The sequence below is a fragment of the Bactrocera neohumeralis genome, unplaced genomic scaffold (assembly GCF_024586455.1).
Source record: "Bactrocera neohumeralis isolate Rockhampton unplaced genomic scaffold, APGP_CSIRO_Bneo_wtdbg2-racon-allhic-juicebox.fasta_v2 ctg165_3, whole genome shotgun sequence".
In the NCBI taxonomy this organism is placed as follows: Eukaryota; Metazoa; Arthropoda; class Insecta; order Diptera; family Tephritidae; genus Bactrocera; species Bactrocera neohumeralis.
Window position 1 is genome coordinate 387902 of NW_026089795.1, and position 20778 is coordinate 408679.

The 20778-nt window shown below is 37.9% G+C and overlaps 3 protein-coding genes across 3 annotated transcripts; all 3 read left to right on the plus strand.

Annotated features, from left to right (window-relative positions):
* Positions 1-1915: 1915 nt before the first annotated feature.
* LOC126766548 (serine protease gd-like) lies at positions 1916-6525 on the plus strand. The gene is made up of 4 exons (XM_050484309.1): positions 1916-2653; positions 4161-4314; positions 4380-5013; positions 5936-6525. The coding sequence occupies exons 1-4, from the start codon at positions 2456-2458 to the stop codon at positions 6348-6350; spliced, it is 1401 nt and encodes a 466-aa protein (XP_050340266.1). The 5' UTR covers positions 1916-2455; the 3' UTR covers positions 6351-6525.
* A 550-nt stretch (positions 6526-7075) lies between these two features.
* Positions 7076-10592, plus strand: LOC126766546 (CLIP domain-containing serine protease B9-like). The gene is made up of 4 exons (XM_050484307.1): positions 7076-7795; positions 8301-8466; positions 9385-10039; positions 10099-10592. The coding sequence occupies exons 1-4, from the start codon at positions 7574-7576 to the stop codon at positions 10508-10510; spliced, it is 1455 nt and encodes a 484-aa protein (XP_050340264.1). The 5' UTR covers positions 7076-7573; the 3' UTR covers positions 10511-10592.
* A 390-nt stretch (positions 10593-10982) lies between these two features.
* Positions 10983-19333, plus strand: LOC126766547 (serine protease gd-like). The gene is made up of 4 exons (XM_050484308.1): positions 10983-12356; positions 17693-17858; positions 17923-18544; positions 18608-19333. Exons 1-4 carry the CDS (start codon positions 12132-12134, stop codon positions 19023-19025), a joined length of 1431 nt encoding a protein of 476 aa, XP_050340265.1. The 5' UTR covers positions 10983-12131; the 3' UTR covers positions 19026-19333.
* Positions 19334-20778: the final 1445 nt, after the last annotated feature.

Consider the following 20778-nt stretch of genomic DNA (forward strand, 5'->3'; position numbering starts at 1 on the left):
GTCTAATGAGTAAGCAAATCAACTTTATTTATTTAAGCTAGATGTTCTGTAAGTGAAATGAACTTGAAACTAACGCTTATACTAATACTAAGACATATTTTATATATTATGTTTTCTAATGAAAAGGTTTTACATAGTATATATATGTATGTGACTTTTTAAGTTTCTTTTCAGTAAGAAGAAATCATCAAAACCGGAAAATGAAATTCAAAAAGGTATACACAGGGTTTCTCCGGAAAGTAAAAGGACTGATTTTCTTCCGCCGCGACTGTACTTCGAAGAGTGCGAGCACCGGCTGGATTCGGTAGAGGGCGTACCTAGCTAACGAACGAGTGGCTGGTCAGTTGTTTTCGAGCACCTCGAGTGCCAGGACAAACATTTTCGCGCGACGTGTTTCTTTGAGTGGTGCAAGTCGAAAATGCAGCGTTCGTTTGAACGGAGGTACGCGATTGAATTCTGTGTTAAACTCGGTAAATCTGCGACAAAAACATTTGATATGATCAAGCATGCTTACCCAGATGTTGATTTAGCAATAAGTGGTGTGTTTCGGTGGCACCAGGGCTTTTTGGAGGGCCGGGAAGAGGTCGCTGATGAAGACCGTGCTGCTAGATCTGCGACTTTGAAAACGATGCTTATTGTCTTTTTTGACATCAAAGGCATCATCCATAATGAATCCTTCTGGACAAACCGTCAAGACCAAGTTTTACGTGTAAATCCTCAAGAGACTCAAACGAAGGGTCAATTTGTTCCGACAAGACATCGCAGCCGATTGGAAGTTGCACCATGACAAGGCCGGCATCCCAACGCTTCCGCAGCCGCTTTACAGCACAGATGTGGCCACGGACTTTTTTTGTTTCCTTGCCTGAAAAGGCCGATGAAAGGTAAGCATTTTGAGACGACAAAGGGGATCCAAGCATCATGCACCTCGGCTCTCAAGGTTATTCCGGAGAATGCCTTCCGTGACGCTTTCAATGCTTGGAAATCGCGCTGACAGTGCTGCATCGACGCAGAAGGAGCCTAGTTTGAAAGTTTTTAAAGAATTGTAACGATTGGTTCAATATATTTTTTTAAATCGACTCAATCCTTTTACTTTCCGGACAAACCCTGTACTGTATTATGAAAGAAACGTGACTGGTATTAGGTTCCACATATAGCTTCGAAATTGCTATTATACGGTGGTTATTTAAATAAAGCCGTTTTTTGTGAGCAATAAATCTTAACTTCTGCAATGACATGGCTCCTATAGAGCGAAGCTAACATTATTTATAAGCGGTTGGTATCTATAGCGATTTCCATATGTGTATCTGGGTAAGGTTTTCAATGACCTTCTTCTTGATCTTTCTTCTTCAGATTCATCTAATGTGTCCATTCAACTTTCGGAGTATTCAGAGTGAAACTAAACGAGATTCGTTCTTATCGCTTAGCGTAGCTGTTAAAGCAGCATCTACCAGTTTAATCAGTTTGGATTGAAGGCGCCGATTTTTCATTCTGAATTTTGAGTGTGTGGTTCAAAGATTGCAGCACTTGCCTACGTTCGCTTACATTGGTGGCGCGCCACAAGAGATGTGCGAGAGCGTTATCAACTGCTGAGAAAAGCGCTGCGAGAGTGCATTGCACTGAAGCAGTAATTCGAGCTTCAGTGACTTTTGTTTACACATAGAAAGCAAATAGTTTTATTTATATTTGATTTGTTGTTATTTATATAGTGAAAAAAGCATTCATTTATTGGGATAGGTACAACAACAATAGCTTGCAGAGAGAAACAATTCATTATAGAATTATTTAAGTTGTGTAATATAACTGTTATTGAATCTCTCTACCATAAATACAATTCTTTTCTCTGAAAATTAATAAGCTTTGACTTTTTTATGTATGTTCAACAGGTAGACTCATTTGATCGGGCCCTTGTAGGGCGCTCTCAGTCAGCAGCGCACAGTACTTAGGCCTCAACTTGTTTGCTACTTACGAAGCTGGCTGCTTGGCTCAAGTGTGCACTTCAACTTGTTGCAGCCAAGCAAAGCGCCGCAATCGCTTTGAGTTGCTCGTCGGGTTCGGGCTCTTGGTGTGGTGAGGTGCGTGTCGATTTACGCAGAGAACGCATGATACAAAAATAGAACGAACACAAACATACACACCAATAAGAAAGTTAATGAAGTGAATTCTACAAAAAAATATCAAAATCAATAAAACAAAGGATCTCAGTTAGCAAGTGATACATACTAAAATTTAATTCCGTATTAAAAGTTGAAAAGGTGTAAAATTAAAAAAAATATGGGCCTTGCTTTTGTGCGCGTAAAAAATAAGTGAAATTTTCGGTTTGAATAATTTTTTGGTTTTAAAAACTTTCACCGCCTGTTGGTGACATTTAGTTGCATTTGTCGCAATAAGAGTTGATTTAAAAGCTTTTATTGTTTAACTCAATATCACTTATAACCCAAATTAAACAAGTACAGTTATGCTGCAGCTCCTGCTGCTATTTACTTTGCTACTCCCTTACGTCTGCCATTCTCAAGTGCCGGCATCTCCTTGCGAGTCGCGTTTCAGCTACGTACACGAGGGCAATGAATACTTCGGCCAAATCAAATTGGATCGCTTGGAAAGAGGACGCACCGAGATTAAAGTGGCATTCTCGCAACGTGACTCATTAACTTCCGTAAGTATGTCAGGGGGGCAGAAAGCACATCAACGCAAAAATTGTTATTTGTTGTAATATCAAATACCAAAAATTAAAAAATAAATCTCTTCGAAAGTATTATGGGCATAATATGTTCAGTAATTAACTATTTATATACATACCTTCAGATCAATTATCTAGTAGATGAATTGCTGCAACGTTCAGCCTCCGTTAGTATTATACTATAAATGACAGCAGAGCAACAATACATTTCTTGAGCTCGCTGTCTGTACGCTCGATATCTTCTGACTGGAAATGTTCTAGCACTAGAGTAGAGTGCTGGCCGACAACCAGCTCATGCATGAAATTAAAATTTGTTAGAAGTTGAGGTAGAAACATCCCGTAACTAACTTTACGAATACCCAACTTTCGCTCAACTGCCATACTTTCTGACAACCGAACGAATTGGCTGGAATCGAAATTGACAGCCTCGTCCGTGATTCGCCGTTCGCAAACAACTCAGATTGACGTATGGAACGACTTGGCGCATGTTGCGTTGAGATCTTAAATTTGAGGTGTCAAACAGCTTGTTGAAGTAGCTCAAGCCGATCGGTTTTCCTAAGCTACAACGTTTTTCTTCGAATGTTTTCGAGCCAAATTTTGTTCAGCGGTGATGGTCCTCATCTGGCACAATGGGTTTGTAAACAATCAGCTCTTTAAGAGATTCAAGAGCTACCATTCGATCCAGAAAAACAGCGGGGTGGTGTGGTTTTTGGGGCGATGGAAACATCGGTGCATATTTCATCAAAAATGATGGCGATGAGAACATTACCGTCAATGGCGACCGTTATAGCGCCATGATAACCGATATTTGATGCCTGAAATTGAAGCTCGTTTAGTTTCAGCAAGACGGCATCACTTCCTACACATCATATCAACTAATCGATTTATTAAGAGATCACTTTGGTGACTGATAATTTCATATTTTGGGCCGGTCGATTGGCTACCAAGATCGTGTGATATCACACCGTTTGACTTTTTCCTGTGGGGATATATAATGTCTAAAGTCTATGCGGATAACCCCGTTTCGAGTCAGGGCTTGGAGCAAAACATGACGCATGTCGTTCGCCAGATACCAGACGAAGTGCTTGAACGAGTCATCGAAAATTTGACGCAACAGATAAATGCCAAAGAATGTTCTTTCAAATAATAAAGACAGTATTCGTTTAATTAGAAGTTTCTGTGTTTTTTTTTAAGTAGTAAGCCCCGAAACTGGAAAAATTGATCTAGGAAAAACTTTAAATGAGAATAAATCGATGTGATTTTGAGCAATAAAATAATTATAACATAATATAAACATAATTTTATATAGTTTAGTTAGAACTAAAGCGCAAGCTATTTGGCTGCAAGTACAACAAGAAAATACTTAAAGTTATTCGCTGGTAGTCAATTATTTTAGTACCCTACAACTACCGGAGAACCTCAAATAAATTTATAGCATTCTGTAAATCAACTAATAATGTATTCAACTTATTTTATTATATAGAACTACTATGGCCGTATTACACCATATCCGGAAGGGCCACTGCAAGTGAATCGAGTGCCGGCCTTATTTCGGGTTCATTTTCCGAACCCGAGCAAACCTCCGAAATTAACAAAGCTCAGCATCAATGGAAATGTACTCTGCTCTAGCTCCCGATGTACGTATAAAATAAATAAATTTACATACAATCACGCCCTCAAGTAAGATAATTTTTTTTCTCAGATTCAGCGCCAAGTAGTTGGTTCGAACTTACGTACACTGTGAATGCCCACGGTGGAAATCCATCTCCACAAACAGTAGTGGAAACACCGACCTACGTAACGGCACCCCCACCTGCACCAACTCGACCGAACCCAACTTACACCACTTGGGCCGAACTACTAAACAACTACACTACGACGGTGCCAAAAAGACCAGCGTCTACGCGTGCACCGAGCACCGCACCGCCACCAATGACATTCTCCAATATCTTTCTCACTGAGCGCTTTCAACAAAATACCACTGTTACCTGCGGCACTGAAGGTAATGTCGTCCGTCCATTCCTACATGGCGGCAAAGAGTTGGTACGCGGTCAATTTCCTTGGATGGCAGCGGTTTATCGCAAGGAGACGGTGCATAGCCTATCATACATTTGTGGCGGCACATTACTGTCGCAACGAAGTGTTGTCTCAGCAGCACATTGCTTTCAAAACCTGCCCGCCACACAGGTGGCACTTTTCCTCGGTCGCACAAATTTGGAGAGTTTTAGTGAAGATGGATTTATCACCCGCGATGTTGAACGTTTGATAATACATCCGGATTATAATAGTCTGCCAGACGCGGATATTGCAGTGATGCGTATGGCGGCTATAAGCAGGTGAATTTTAATTTTAGATATGAGGATAAACATTTTGTCGGAGACTTAGACTTATTTACATAATATGCATATATCAAAAGTTGTTCATATAAACAATAGCTGAGAATTGAAGAAGAATTATTGTAATATATTGCGAGATATGTCATTAGAATTAAAAAGTACGAACTGAGTCCACTCCAAACTTACCATTTTACCTAGTGTAAATGGAGTTAAGTTCTCAGATATGGCGACTATCCTCAGATTTTGACATACCGCTCTGAAATTTTGCAACTTATCGCCGAAATTGGATAACTACTAGATATATTGCATTGCCGATCAAAATAAATTTTTTGTATAAAAAAATGTTCATTTGCCGAGAAATCTTCACCAGATATGGCATGGGTTATTGCCTAAGACAATAACGCAATATTGAAAAAAATTTTCAGATCGTATTATAGTGTCCATACATTTCTTGTTTTAATTAGCAGACATAAGTTTATTGGAAAATTTGTTTCGGCATAAAACCCTTAAGCTTCAAGTATTTGCCACTAGATTTTCCAATCAATTTTCAAATGGGTTGGCAAAAGTAGAGGAAGTAAAGTAGAGTTGCTGAAACAAAAAGGTTACTGGAACCTTATCCCATAGAAGGAAGCACTTTGAAGTTGTTCTGATTACCTTCTGAAAAGATGTTGGTCAGATCAACACAACTCACAATAAACTTTGTCGCCCTGACCTTAGTTGGCAACATAACAAACACAAACCTAGTAAGAGAGTTTGTGCATAATATCATTAAGACCTTATTTAAATATAATATAGTAAACTTCTTACGAACTATTTGATTTAGCTTTGTGTCTATGAGTTCTCTAGCAGTTCTGCATTTAAAATTTACAATTAGTTATTTAGATGTTATTAATTTTTTACATATCTCCCTCCTTCCACACAGTTACACCGATTTCATTCGTCCCATTTGCCTGTGGACAGAGTCTACACAAGTTTCACGCGTCGTTGGCCTATCGGGAACTGTAGCTGGTTGGGGCTCCAATGAGAATGGCCAGCTCGTCTCACCGATCGCCAAGAGAGCACAAGTGAAAATCGTTAGCGAAGTGGATTGCATACGCTCCTCGGCTGTTTTCTCCAAGCTAGTAACGAGTCGCACATTTTGCGCCGGTAATCGCGATGGTGTGGGGCCATGCATGGGCGACTCGGGCAGCGGTTTGGTACTACAACGCAACAACCGTTGGATGCTACGCGGCATAGTGTCCTTTGGGCAGACTAATCGAGGACAGTGCAACCTGTACGAATATGTGGTGTACGTTGATGTGGCGCAGCATTTGAATTGGCTGGAAGATAATATATAAATGATATGAAGACAGATAGTTTAATTATAACATTTATTTATTTCTTATTTAAGTTTTAATTTAAGTAAATACCCGTTAGAGTAACCTTTAAGGAAACGAGGTGTTCTTAGCATTATAATGCATTCCAAAGTAAAATGCAATAAATGGAAAAAGTGCCAACGTTTTGATACAATAAGTTTTTATTAGCTATTATATATTCTGATCTCGATTCTGTGAAGCTTTTTTCCCAATGGAACCTAAGTATTTCCCGGCATAACCAGGAAGTCATGGATACCTGGGCTTTGGCAGCATACGAAAATCAACTTCTCGAAACCTTCAACCAGTGCAGATGTCATTTTTAACTTTAGTTAATCTCATGCCGATAATGACGCTAATAACTATGGTATATCATCCGTTAGTAATTGTGATATTTTTACTTTTGGTCGGAGTTTTATATCACTTTTATTATGATGAAAAAGAACTGCTTTCGCTGTGCTTTAAGTGGTTTCTGCGACATCGATCTGAAATTTTTCACTAGTCCGTTTTTCCCGAGAGGCTGTTCATTTGGCGGAACCGCCAATATCGGCCCACTGTAGCAATAAACTGCCCAGATAAGCTAATCGATCAAAATCAAATTCTTGATTAGAAAATTTTTTATTTGCGATTTCAAATCATGCTGATCATTACTGTGTACTATATATTATAAAACCACTTTTAATGCTCTCTTCAAGCAATTACACGATCAGTCTTCTTGATTCGTCTGAATGCTTTAACGTCTGGTACTTTTGCTGAAAGTTTTTACGCAAAGAATTACTGTAATTATTCGTCACAGGCATCGCGCCCACCTCAATCAGCTAACACACCGTCGATGTGTAATCGGCGCTGCAGATCTTGAAACGAAATTTCCAACAAATTTTTGCCTCAAAAGATTTGCCAAGTTCAGACGTGCCGTCATTCGTTGTGATCAGCCCGTTGCGTCCAGTACCCTAATAACAGTGTAGCAGCAGTTGTGCGGCTGCTGTATTCCGAGTCAGGTATTTCCCACCACTAATCAAGTGTAACAACAAACATAGTGATATTTGTTAGCAGTGCCGAAAAAACAAGTGATATTGCAGTGCAATCAATAATAGTGCGAGAAACATTTCAATAAATCGTGTACGCGCTGCGTCGTTCGTGTGTGCTTATAACTTAGAGTGGAGTGTTGTTGGTAATCTTCAGTTTACTAGCGAGATCAGCAGTTCAGCATGTTCGCTACAAATTTACATTCACTCATCTTTATCTGCAGCATTACGACGCTGTTACGGTCTGCGCTCGCGCAGGTGGCGCTCCCGCCGATCGCGTGTCCCCAGTACTTTCAATATGTGAGCGACGGCTTCGCGTACTATGGCTTGATTACACTGCCGCAGGTATCGGTGGGCACGGCAGATGTGCGTGCGCATTTCTCTCAGCGTGGCCTACCCTCGTCGGTAAGTAAGCCCATATTGGATTACTCATTCATAAGAAATTTAAAAACAAATCAGAGAGGCGGCGAAGCACAATTGACACTATTAATTATCCACTTGATGTGATTGATTTGCGGTTTTAGTGAGCGCGATTTCTCAGACAAATTCACTTTTCGTTAATTATATCTGCGATGCTCTGGTCGTACTGCAATAGGAGAGCAAGCATTTCACGAATTTACGATTGCCAGAATAAAACATAGAATTCGCCAAATTTCATTTAGAACTGAATTGGATCGGAAATGAATGAAGTCGTGTTTCGCTTCAAGCAGCTTAGAAAGCTTATGCTTATCAAAGTAAATTCTTTAATAAATATGTACTACATGTATGTACGTAAAATTTTTTAAAGACTTTGGAATCAGTATTTAGTGAGTTATAATCGCAATTATGGTTATAGGTAAATCACGCTTCTTTCCATCTCATCATATGTTATATCGAGTGATTTTATTTTATAGCATTTTTATTTCAATAGAATTACTATGGTCGTATCACACCGTATCCGGATGAGAGCACCGTTGTGCATAATGTTTTAAATGGTCAACCTGCTACTTTTCGTGTGGATTTCGCGAGTCCCGGTAACCCCCCTAAATTAACACTACTTTCACTGGACGGCAACGATTTATGCGTGGGTTCTGATTGTGAGTATGAAGCCAATTAATAGTGAGTTTAGCAAGTAGTTTGACCCTAGTTACGGTGGTACACATAAATGTGAAAATATGACTTTAAAATAAGTAAGGATATTTCAAAATAGTGAAAGATCTTAGCCCTTAAATATCATTTCTAAAGTCAGTAGAAGTCTTTTACCAGATTATTATAATTTGTACCGTCTTTTGGGGAAAAAAACTCCAAAAGAAAGAAATGAGCAGTACCGGAAAGTGGTTTTCGACTTTGTCTTCATGCACGGTGCAACAAACCACAGTTAAGGGGCGCACTTAGCCTGAAATGAAAAAAATCTTAGGCCGTTCTATATACAATTCATTAAGATTCATAATTTCTTATTTTTTTTATTTTCAACCAACGTAAAAGCCACACTAGTAGAGGACATTTTTTCTAATAGCTTGGAGAATAGTAAATAGTTCGCTAAATATATGAATAAACATTATTTGAAATTGCATAAGGTATATTATGATTGCCACGAAATTTGTAACTTACGTCAGGAAGTGTGGAGTTCCTGTAAAACATTTCTGTATTGTACGTGACTAGTTAGTTTGCGTTATCAATTTTACACACAGAATTTTCTCCCCAAGAAGCTAGGACAGCTACAGCTTATACAAAAGTTGTCATACAAATTGAATTATTGAAGTCTAGTGCTGGTATGGAACTTGGAGAAGTATCTCCACAAAACTTTGCACGGGTAAAGGTCCAATACCACGGTGCAACCTCTGTACCAAGTTCCTTAACCAAGTAACTCAATCAATTTTTCGATTTGTTGAAAAACCTTTTAATACAATTTATATGTTTTTTATACACCAGAAAAGAGCCGATCACACAATCAAAAAAAGAAATATATATATAAATAATACGGATATAATAATTCTTTCATTTTCATCTTTCAGATCCACCACCGAAATCATGGGCGAAGCTGTCTTACCAACTGTACACATATTATACCGCCGGAAATGGTTTAACGGGGCCAAATATTCCGAACTCTTTGGTGCCTGTTAACATTGACCCAACACCAACTTATAATTATCAACATAATCAGCTTGCTCATACTAATCCACCAATCAGGCCCGTTAATTCCTTCCCTGTTCCAAATGTTAGCAACAAATTTGACACAACAGCGGCAAGACCAATAGAAGTCACACCGAAGCCAACCAGCAATATAGGTACAGCATTAAATTCAGGAGATTTAGCAGGAGTTTGCGGCGTAGAAGGTACTGTGGTGCGCGGCTTTGTCTATGGAGGAGTTGAAGTGTTGCGTGGCCAGTTCCCTTGGTTAACGGCAATCTATAGCAAATACACAGATTCATTGAGTTTCATGTGCGGCGGATCTTTGATTTCACGAAGAACTGTGATCTCAGCCGCACACTGCTTTAAACGCTTACAAGCCGAGCAGGTTGTGCTCTTCCTCGGGCGATACAATCTAGAGAGCTATAGCGAAGATGGCGTTGTAACGCGAGATGCAAACAAACTCATTATACATACGGATTATGTAGACGGCCAACCGAATGCTGATTTAGCATTAATACGAATTGAACCTCTCGAGCAGTAAGTAACAGTAAAAAATATTTGCCTCAGATACTTATGTGCCTTATCATTTGACGTAGATTTTCAGAGTACATAAAACCGATTTGTTTGTGGAGTGAAATAGAGGAGAGTTCGCTTATTGTTGGGAAAACAGCTTCGGTGGTCGGCTGGGGTTATGAAGGTGAAAAGGAAAGAGACATATCGCCGTTACCGAAAATGGTAGATGTCAAAATAGTTAGTAAGGGCGACTGCCTAAGTTCTTCCTTTCAAAGCCTTATCACGGATAAAACTTTTTGTGCCGGTAATCGTGATGGCACCGGACCTTGCATGGGTGACTCAGGTGGTGCTCTTATGTTGCAGCGCAATAATCGCTGGGTTTTGCGTGGTGTTGTGTCCTCAGGTCAGTCATCGGCACAGCGTTGCAATTTGTATGAATATGTTGTCTACTGCGATGCTGCGAAATATATGACATGGATTACACAGAATCTTTAGGATTATTACTCAAATGTAGTTTGTTCTTTTGAACCTAATAACTTAACAAATTAAATTTTTATGGGAACAATACCGTAACATATATCGACTAAAATTATTTTATCATAAATATTTTAACTAATATAGTATTAAATATTGAGCATCACTTCGGAAAATAAATATTAGCTGATCAGCTGCGAGGCAGGCGTTCGACGATGAATATTAAACGTCGTCCAAGTATAGCCAATCTCTACACCTCTATAAAATAGTGTGCGGAGAAGAGCTTGTCCGTCCTTCCGGCATCGAACTTACAAAATAGTTATATTGGATAAATTAAGAAAAAAGAAGGTGATAACATTCTAGGGGACTTAGCCTGACTATCCTAATACTTTGGTAGTCCAAATGCATGTTCAACTACTCACTAATAAATGTTAACTTTCATAATTCGAATAGTCAAATGCTCGTTAGACCACTAATTTTATTGAGTTCAATATTCTTATTATTGCGGATAGCAATGTTGAAGTGCTTCCCTTGTGCAGATGGAAGCTTAAACGATTAGTAATGAAGCTCACATGCACTGCCTTTTACATCGTGGACTATCGGTCCAACTTAATGTGCTAAGCTCCAGCGGTGATTTAGGATTCACAAAAATATCTTTAACAATACCCACAAAAAAGACAATATTTTATTATTATGGAAACCGGTTGCAGTGAAATCAACCTAATGGAGAAGTAAAATAAATTTCTCGCTCAGCAAAATAATCTAAGCGCGCAATTTACAAAAAAAATTAATAACTGTCAGAGCGATTACTTCACAATTTAAAGATCATAATGATATTCGCTCTTTTCAACACCGCAAATTTAGTTAAGTTTCGCAAAATCAGCTGGTTCTCGACACCGTCACCGGTGAGATTGATCAACGAATAGCACCTCAAAGAAAAACTTAAGTTACACGTTTTGTTTACACAACAAACAAAAACTCACAAGAATGTCATGACTAATTGGCCATCAAGATTATTTGTTATTCTTGTTATTGGTATTTATTATTATTGGTTTTTCGTCTTTTTGCATATAAGTTTCGTGTATGTTGCTGCTGGAATTAACTTTGTTAAGACAACCGCTTTACTTCACATTTGAATTCTCTCAAAATTTCTGTAGGAGACTTAATTTTGAAAATTCTTTTGAACTGGAGCTGCTCAGAGTATATAAGCATTAGATGGTTCGCAGTTGAGTCTGGTGTTCACCAGTTCGCTCATTCAGTTCGCGATGCTCAGCGTGTTGAGATACTAGCAAATTAGCGCGGTTTCGGAAACGGAGATGTTGATCTTTCAATAGCCAATAGGGTGACGCAAAATACAAGTACGACCAGTATAAAAATACTTAGTGAGAATATTATTATTTTTAATGTATGGTGATTAGAAATTAATTTGCATTTATTTACGAAACGCAGCAAAAGTCCAAAATATTTAATATAAAAAAATACTAATATAATAAATAAATAAATAAATGTTAACAGAACATAAGTGAGACCATGACAAATAAACACGCGTGAGAAAAAGTGGAAACGAAACCGAATCTAAACAAATACTTAAGCTATAGTGAACTTCCTAATAAATCTCGCATACAGAAGCTCATATTGTGAAATGTTACACACTGTTTTGCGGTGTTCTGCTTTTGTTCTCTTCTTATTGCATTTATGGCGCCTGCCAATTACTGCCAATGCTCAGGAAATACCTTCGATTGCCTGTCCCAACTACTTCCAGTACCTCAACTATGGTAACGGATACATCGGACGCATTACACTGCCCTTATCGATGAGCAGCACTCGACTGGATGTGCGCTTCTCGCAGAGATATCCGGTACAATCGGTAAGTTCAGTATAATCAAAAATATCAATGCAAACTAAAGCAGCTTAAGTAAAAGTCAATGAGGACAAGTGTAGAACTATTTTATTAACTGGTTCGAGACCAGACGCTATTTTCTACTTTCGAAATGCCTAAAATCGCGCGTTTTATCATTACGAAACAGATTGTGTGGGGGTAAGGGGTAAGGTCAAATCATACGAAAAAAGCCAAGTTTTTGTGATTTTTTTCCTGACGACACAGTTAAAATTTATTTATCCAACCAATGGCACATTGAAGTATGACATTCGAAAAATGTCTTATCAATTTTTTACAAAGAAATATTAAAAAATACGGCAATGGCGGCAATTGTCCGGACGGATCTCGAAAAAAAGTTGAATTGCGGTGCCCCTCATAACTCGTTGCTGGATCATTTGAAATCAAAAAATGAAAGTTCATTCGTTAGATAATAGTTTTCCCCAGGTAACGCTGTAAGGGTTTTTTTGAAATTCCAATTTTTGAATTTTTTCGAAGACTTTGAAGTGAAAAACACAATTTTTTGGGAAAAAATCGGCAAATTTGTTAAATTTAAATATGTACAGAAATAGTGTTTAAATTTCAAAAGGATCGGTGCAGTAGTTTTGAAGTTATGAGGGGCACCGACCGTGAGTTGTGGGAAAAACGCTTTAAAGCTTCACAGACGCTTACAATCAAATCGGAGGGCGGAGACTTACAAGTGTATATCTCCGTCAATTTTGATTTAATTGCTCTTAAATTTTCACAGAATAATCTTAAGATATTGTACATTAATATAAAATAAAAAAAATTAAAAAAAAAAAAAACAAAAATACCTTACCCCCTCCTTAACTAGGAAACTTGTTAAAGTGGTCTACCATAGTGTATTGAAAATGTTTGTTGTGATATATTCTCATAAAATTTGTATATGGACAATAATAGTTGAGGGAAATTCGGTTTAATACTTTGCAGCTCTCTCCATTAAGATAGTTTGACAGGACCAGCTTAACATAAGCTTCGTTTCGTAAAATGAATTTAGAATTATGTTTTTTTTCGATTTGATTTATTTCCTATAAAATGGTTCAAATAATAAACTCGAAAAAACGTTAACTTCGCTTGCACCGGAGCTATAATACCCTTCATAAATACAAAAGTTTTCTAACAAGAACTTTGATCGGTCAGTTTGTGTGGCAGCTATATGCTATGGTGACTTGTTCATTGTTTTCGTAGACTTTAAGCAATAACCTATGCTGAATTTGGTGAAGATATCTCGTCAAATAGAAAAGCTTCTTTAAAAGCACTTTACTCTGATCGTCCAGTTTATATGGCAACTATATGCTATATGGTGAGAAAAGAACAGTTGAAAAATGTCACTAGTTCGTATATGGTATATACAGTAGGACTGATGGACATGGCTAAATCGCTTAACTCATCACTTTCATTTATATACATATACTATATGTATATACATTGTAGGGTCTCTGACGTTTCTTATTGTCTGTTAGAAATATCGTGGCAGACTTAAAATACCTGTACAGGGTATAAACAAATTCCGCATAAGTTTTTTAACGAAGTATCAGCGGCAAACGGAATTTTTGGCACTTCAAATAGTTGGCAATTTGTGAAACCCGGCAACAACTACACTTTAAACAGCGAATATCGCTCAATATGGCTTTCATTGTAGGTTGGTTCATTGTTGTATTCATAACTCAGCAAATACACTTTGTCTGATTATCGATGGGTACATTTTCTTGTTATTATTGTATTTGTTGTAGCAAAGATTAAAACTTATGCAATACGATACTATTCGTCACAGTAAACACGATTAATGAAATTATAAAAATGTTGATGAGAGGCGTGATTATTTGAGATGTGCGTCTTAGATAAAAATAAATGCTTAACGTGTGTGTATTTGGCAGTACTTGCACTCTCATTGGGACAAAAAAGCACCCGGAAATCGTAATTAAATTCCCCGTTTAAGTGATGTTTCAACAAAATGTATATTGCTATGCTGGTAGGACTCAATATGCCAAAAAACTATGAGTTGCGATTTTTACAATGGATAAAAGTATTGAACACAGAATTTGTCTCAAATTTTGTTATAACCAGATTATGCTTAACAAAGGCACAAGACGGTCGAGAGATCGTTAAAGACATGCGAATTATTTTGAGTATGAAACTCGTTTTTGCTCGACTCGTCCCGATTAAGTTAATTTTTTTTTTCAAAAACAATACGATTGTGACCCGTCTTCCAGTTGATCGAAGAGATATATTAAAATTCCCTGAAGGCCATCCCGAAGAGTGCTTATGAAAAGTGTTTTGAGAACTGAAAAAATCGTTGGCATAAGTGTGCTACATCTGGTGGGGATTACTGGAAGGCGACAAAATAAATATTAATGAAGAATTAAATAATTTGCGTTTTATTTACAATTACCGGTTACTTTTCTGTCACAATGTATACCTTATTGTTATTATTCATGAAAATCTCGGCGTCACTTCGCCGTCTTCATGAAACCGTTTAGCTCGGTCCAACTGGTTTTACCAAATATTGCGGAATTACTAATACACTCGTCGCACGTGCCTACATACATGTACATCTGAAGAAAATAGAAGATTTTGAGCGACAAGCATCTAAAATATAATAATAATTCTAAATTGAAATCATCGCTGAAATCGTGTTTATGCTTTTATTTACCGGTTTCGAATCATTGATCAAAAAGTGGAAATTCCTGAACGTTCATTTGTTCTTTAATCAAAAAGATCTGACGTTAGCAAATGTCCCTGAGAATATACAGGTATTTGGGTTGATTGGAAATAGCTGTTCATGGCTTTCCAAGCCCGTGCCGGTTGCAAATATTATATAATATATATTTTTCAATAATTCAATGGCTCACAATAAATGCAAAAGCTGTAAGCACCAAATTATCGTTTTTGTACCTAACGAATACGGATCTACAGATAAAACGAACAGAAAAAACTACAAACCGGACCAGCAAAATAAATGATGTTAATATTGATTTTCTATGATACAGGTACATATAATTTACATTTCTAAGTAAATGTTCTCATAGAGAAAGCAAACAAAGCTGTTTTATTACATCTTTATTATATATGAAAGCTTTTATTGTATTCCTACCCCCACTACCACGACCAATGTGTTTTACAGCTTGACAAACAGTGAGAGTGCTGTCCGATATGCCTTAGTTAAGTACTTAAAAAAGTAAAAGTAAAGTGTTGAGAAAATTGTGATTTATTTCCTACACTAGCCTCCTTTAAGCGTGATACTCGTACACTTGATCAAGCAATGCTCCAACTTCTTAAATTGTCTAAAAACTACATTTTTCGGAAGTCTGCGAATCAATTTCTTGTAAGAAGATTTGTCGCAATTCGACACAAGACTAATAGTAGCTGTAAGTCTGAAAGTACTATTCCTGGAAATATCAAATAAGTCTGTGGTTCTAGTCTTCTTATTCTTCGGCCATACCTGCCTTTTTATCTGGCAGTTGGTTATTGAATTCCATCTGCATACCGCAGATAACAAACGCTGTCTTTTGAGAAGCGTTGCCTTAACCATTTTTAAATTACTTAATTGAATAAGAAAAAGTGAAAATTGTATCTTCATTTGAACCATTCACAATGATCCAAAATATGCAAAACAGCACTTGGTAGCATTGCAGATAGGAGCTATGACACTTTAATGAGGTATCCGCATACTCTCTTGTACGCACTTAACCCGATCACTCAGTTGTTTCTTTTACAAGTAATTTTCTGAGAAGGGGTCAGAAGCGAGCGGAATAATGGCGAATCGAAGGTAGTAAAGGTCTCCGGTGTGTTTTTGAATATTTTTGTCGAGCAATGCTAAAATACAAATATTTTGTCGTTCGTTGTTTTAACGGTTAGATTTCCTAACTACTGTTACTTTTTGTTACGTTGGCTCTGTTATTCGTGATGGATACACTGTCATTATATATATTCATATTTGCAAAGGTGTAGCCCCAGCATGATTTCTTGTGATTCAGCATCTGCATCGCTCTTTTAGACTCAGTTAAGGCAATTAGATAATCACTAAGTACACACTGATAGAGTGCGTTCAAAAAGTAACGTTTTCGAATTCCAAAGTGTAGATAGCGTCTATTGAGACAAATGTTGTTATTGCAGTAAATATATTATTTTGTTATAGCTGGCGTTAATCAATACTGGCTCCAATCTCCCGCGATGTCTGTTATCGCCTGACATCTTTGAATTCCAAAGAAAATGACATCCAGGTATGTTAGCCAAATGAAATCTTTGGTTTATGTCAAACATTTTCTGGAGTATCAAGACCACCTTCATTAAAGTCGAAAAATATTGATGAATTGGCGTTGCTATTGGTCAATTAGTGAGCTAGGGCGGCACCCACTTTGAACAAAGCTTTCTCATACCCAAATATTCGCGAATAATATGATGTGCATATATCTTGAGAATGCCAGCTTTCACATACAACTTCACTTTGCAGTCATCCAAAATTCTTTTCTGGACTTTTTTGGTGTTTTTGTCGGTAACAATCTTTTTTGGGCGTCCACTGCGTTCACCATCTTCGGTGCTCATTTCGCCTCGTTAAAACTTAAACCAATCTCTTGATGGTTGATTTTCCTGAGACAGTGTTCGAAATTCGTCATCAAGCCAAGTTCTTGCTTGATCTGTATTTTTCCTTTCAAAAAGCAATATTTTAGCAACACACAAAATTCCATTTTTTATTAATTTTTTCATAATAACTAATATTATTCAAGAACTATTGATCCAGCAGCTCTCCAATTTATACACGCGTCTTTTGAAAGTTATAACTAAGCAAAAATCAAATGGATTTATTTATAGATCCATTGGATAATAAATATCGCCATCTACTTGTATATGTCTGGCTGGGACCGATAAAGCGGTTAAGTGTGTTAGCTATAAAAAATCAGCTGTCTTCATCAAACGAAACTACTTAGTAGACGATCTAATAATTCATTATTATTTTTTTCTATTTCATGGACTTTTTTATAATTTTCGAAAAGTTGTATAATTCGACAATATTTTTTAAGAAACAAGGTTGGTTCTACACTCACTTGATCCGAAAAGTCCAGAACAAGTAATTGTACCACTGGTACAGAGAATAGGTACTCACACCTGCTCCGAATATAAATTGTTTGAATGTACAAATTTGTTAACCACTGATAAATGTAGTAAACTTAAGTGGAGAAAACTTGCCGACGATTGTTCCTCAAACTTAAGTTTTATATTAACTGCAAAAAATAGAGTTTGCGATATTCCTACTCACCATATTTGTATTCACTATTATTTAGTAATCACTCTTTTACTTATTTCAGAATTACTACGGCCGTTTATCGCTCTTTGAAAGTCAGCAGACAACATTGAATAACTTGGCGCGTGGTCTTCCCATTTCTTATCGTGTGGATTTCCCATTTACTAATGTGGTGCCAAAGTTGACGCGTATCACCGTCAATGGCGTCACCGTTTGCGCGGCATCTGAGTGTGAGTAATTGTTTAAAATACACAATAGCCCGAACAATTTTATTGTTATTTTTCCATTTTGTAGATCCCCCTCCAAGCACTGCTTTGGATCTTCAGCATACATTGCAAACAGCAACTGTGCGCGGCACGAGTCCGCTCAATAGTAATTTTGACCCCGGTTTTCGCACCGATGCAAATTCAATACCCACTCAGATTGTTAATCGCTTTCCACAACAAACACAGCAAATTATTGGTCAGCAGCCTCAAGTTACAAGGCAAAGACCTGCGCCTAATAACCCATTCTTACAGCCAAGTACAAGGCGAACTCCAGCTCCTGCGGATAATACGTGTGGTGTAGAAGGTATATCTGCGACGCCGTTCATTCACGGTGGTATACAGATTTCGCGTGGACAATTCCCCTGGTTGACCGCTATCTATCAGAAGCTGTCATCATCTGGCTTGAGATTCTTGTGCGGCGGCTCGTTGGTCTCTGCAAACACAGTCATCACCGCGGGACATTGCTTCAAGCTAAAATCTCTCAGCGCCTCTCAGATCGTCGTCTATTTAGGCCGTCACAACTTGGACAATTATGGTGAGGCCGGCGCTGTCTCGAGGGATATACGCAATTTGATCATTCATCCCGACTATAATGGAAATTCGCTGCCAGATGCAGATATCGCAATATTACACATGCAGTCAAGTGTTGCGTAAGTTAATTTTGGCAACCCATTTAGTGGTTTTTGGTGATGTAAATAAAATTTTCTTTGTAGATTTAGTCAGTTTATTCGGCCCATTTGCTTATGGAGCGAGGCGGCGGACACTTCATTTGTTGTTGGTCAAACAGCATACGTTGCCGGCTGGGGTGCGGATGAGAGAGGTCATGAAGTGAGCGCGTTACCAAAAATGGTTGACACGTCGATCGTCAGCGACAACGATTGTCTGCGTTCTTCGGAGGTCTTCACTAGAATAACAACGCCACGCACCATTTGCGCTGGTAATCGTGATGGTACCGGTCCTTGTATGGGTGATTCCGGGGGCGGCTTGATGCTAAATCGTAATGGTGCTTGGATGTTACGTGGCATCGTATCGGCCGGTCTTACTACACAGGGTCAATGCGATCTCAGCCAATATGTAATATACTGTGATCTGGCGAAACATTTTTCGTGGGTGCGAAGTAATATTTTGTGACAACGGGTTTTTGTCCGCCATACGCATGCACAACTGTGTCATAGACTGCGAAAACTTGAGAATTGAGATTATAATAATTATACCATTACCAGCTTAAGGTTTACAAGAAAAGTTTTTGAGTGGCGTCTAAGTGCGGAAGAGTGCCTTCGAAGCCCCTCCAATTTCTGCAGGGATAACATTTAATTTCTACTTTCAGCTTTACTATAACACTCAGGTATACAAAAAAAGTCAAAATATAGTACTTGATATAGTACTTCAGTCAAACGTTTACAAAATTTAAAATAAACGAATTTCATATAAAGACTAATATCATACACTACTTCTGAATATTTATACATAAATTGGTAATTTTAGGGAACTCTCGGAAGAGACCACACAAGCACGAAGCCGGAATAGTTTTTTTTAAAATATTATGCTGTGATGTGAGCGTTTAAAAGTTAACTCCGCCTCGAATTTGTCTAAATAAGCTCTTAGCTGGATCACTACTTTTACGTTGCCGAAAATGTTTTTGTGGTCGGCAGTTCAAACTAAGGACAAGAGGAGTTGATCTGCCTTTGAGTTTAAAGCGCTCTTATAATTGGTGTCTACGCTGGAATTAATCCGTGGTGTCGACAAGACCAGCAATGCTGCCTGATTGCTTTCTGTATACTCCTATAGTTGTTTAAACTTAGTACTTCCACTAAGAAGATGCCAGCTGACTTTGGAGAGGGAGATGTCAAAAACATTGGAGTTCTTATCCGCCCCTTCACCGCAGTCCACTTTGGACATTTTGATATAGAGATAGGTTATATCATTATCCCTAACTAATCTAGTTTTCCGTTCACGATTAGAGGGCAACCTCACTTGAAAGTGACTATTTAAATCTAGTCTTGGAAGTATTTAGTCTGATGATCTTAAGGTTAGCTGGTTCATAATGGCGCTAAGCTCATAATCTTTCATCTCTCACCCCCTAATTTCTTTATTCTTTTAGCAGAACTTGCTGCTACTTTTCTAGTAAAGACGTCTATGGGCAGCTGATGCAACAGCCCAAACAATAAATGAGTTTTGCGAGTATTTTTTGGTTCCAATTCGTCAGGCCTAGGTCGAGTTCGAGGCCGACCTAAAACCTCTGCCGTGCTGTGAATTCGGAACCAGACCGCAGTGCAATTTCACACTGAACTGAATTTTCAATGCTACCTGCTTTTGTGTTTAAACCACAGCCACTACGAATTTCCCCAAAGGTTCAAACCCAATGTGCAGATTGAAGCGAAACTCCAAGGGTGTGACCTTGTAGCTTTTGCTACAACCAGTTAAGCAGCCATCAAACTCAATGACTGGTGACATTTGCCGCTTGAACTTCAAATGTCTTTTCATTAGAAGGAATCTCATTCCGTACTCAGTTTAAACTGAGTATTATAGCACTATTTCTGAAAAGACTATGCTAAAATTTCGGAGCAATCGAAATAATAGGCACAGTGCATATTGGATTTTACTCGCCTCTTACGACAGACATACCTTATCGCTGGCGGTGCAGCTGATCCAACATGACCTAATAGCACCGGTAACCCCTGCACATGCTGATGCATATAATTTTCTGATAATATATTGTTCGGTGTATTCTGGTCTAGAAGCATGAATTTCAGGTAATTTTTAAAGTGTCGTAAAAAAAGCATTTAATATTTTACTATCCATTTTTTTATTAGTTACTTGTTAATTTTAGAAGAGTACAGAAAAAAATTAAAAACTAAAAAAAGTAAAAAAATTCAAAAATTAT

What these genes read in the sequence shown, in the direction of transcription:
- LOC126766547 (XM_050484308.1), top strand. Translation starts at nt 12,132, where the DNA reads ATGTTACACACTGTTTTGCGGTGTTCTGCTTTTGTTCTCTTCTTATTG. An exon ending in AGAGATATCCGGTACAATCG is followed by an intron (nt 12,357 to 17,692) that starts GTAAGTTCAGTA and finishes TACTTATTTCAG; the next exon opens with AATTACTACGGCCGTTTATC. An exon ending in CGTTTGCGCGGCATCTGAGT is followed by an intron (nt 17,859 to 17,922) that starts GTGAGTAATTGT and finishes TCCATTTTGTAG; the next exon opens with ATCCCCCTCCAAGCACTGCT.
- LOC126766548 (XM_050484309.1), top strand. Translation starts at nt 2,456, where the DNA reads ATGCTGCAGCTCCTGCTGCTATTTACTTTGCTACTCCCTTACGTCTGC. An exon ending in ACTCTGCTCTAGCTCCCGAT is followed by an intron (nt 4,315 to 4,379) that starts GTACGTATAAAA and finishes TTTTTTTCTCAG; the next exon opens with ATTCAGCGCCAAGTAGTTGG. An exon ending in CGTATGGCGGCTATAAGCAG is followed by an intron (nt 5,014 to 5,935) that starts GTGAATTTTAAT and finishes CCTTCCACACAG; the next exon opens with TTACACCGATTTCATTCGTC.
- LOC126766546 (XM_050484307.1), top strand. Translation starts at nt 7,574, where the DNA reads ATGTTCGCTACAAATTTACATTCACTCATCTTTATCTGCAGCATTACG. An exon ending in AGCGTGGCCTACCCTCGTCG is followed by an intron (nt 7,796 to 8,300) that starts GTAAGTAAGCCC and finishes TTATTTCAATAG; the next exon opens with AATTACTATGGTCGTATCAC. An exon ending in TTTATGCGTGGGTTCTGATT is followed by an intron (nt 8,467 to 9,384) that starts GTGAGTATGAAG and finishes TTCATCTTTCAG; the next exon opens with ATCCACCACCGAAATCATGG.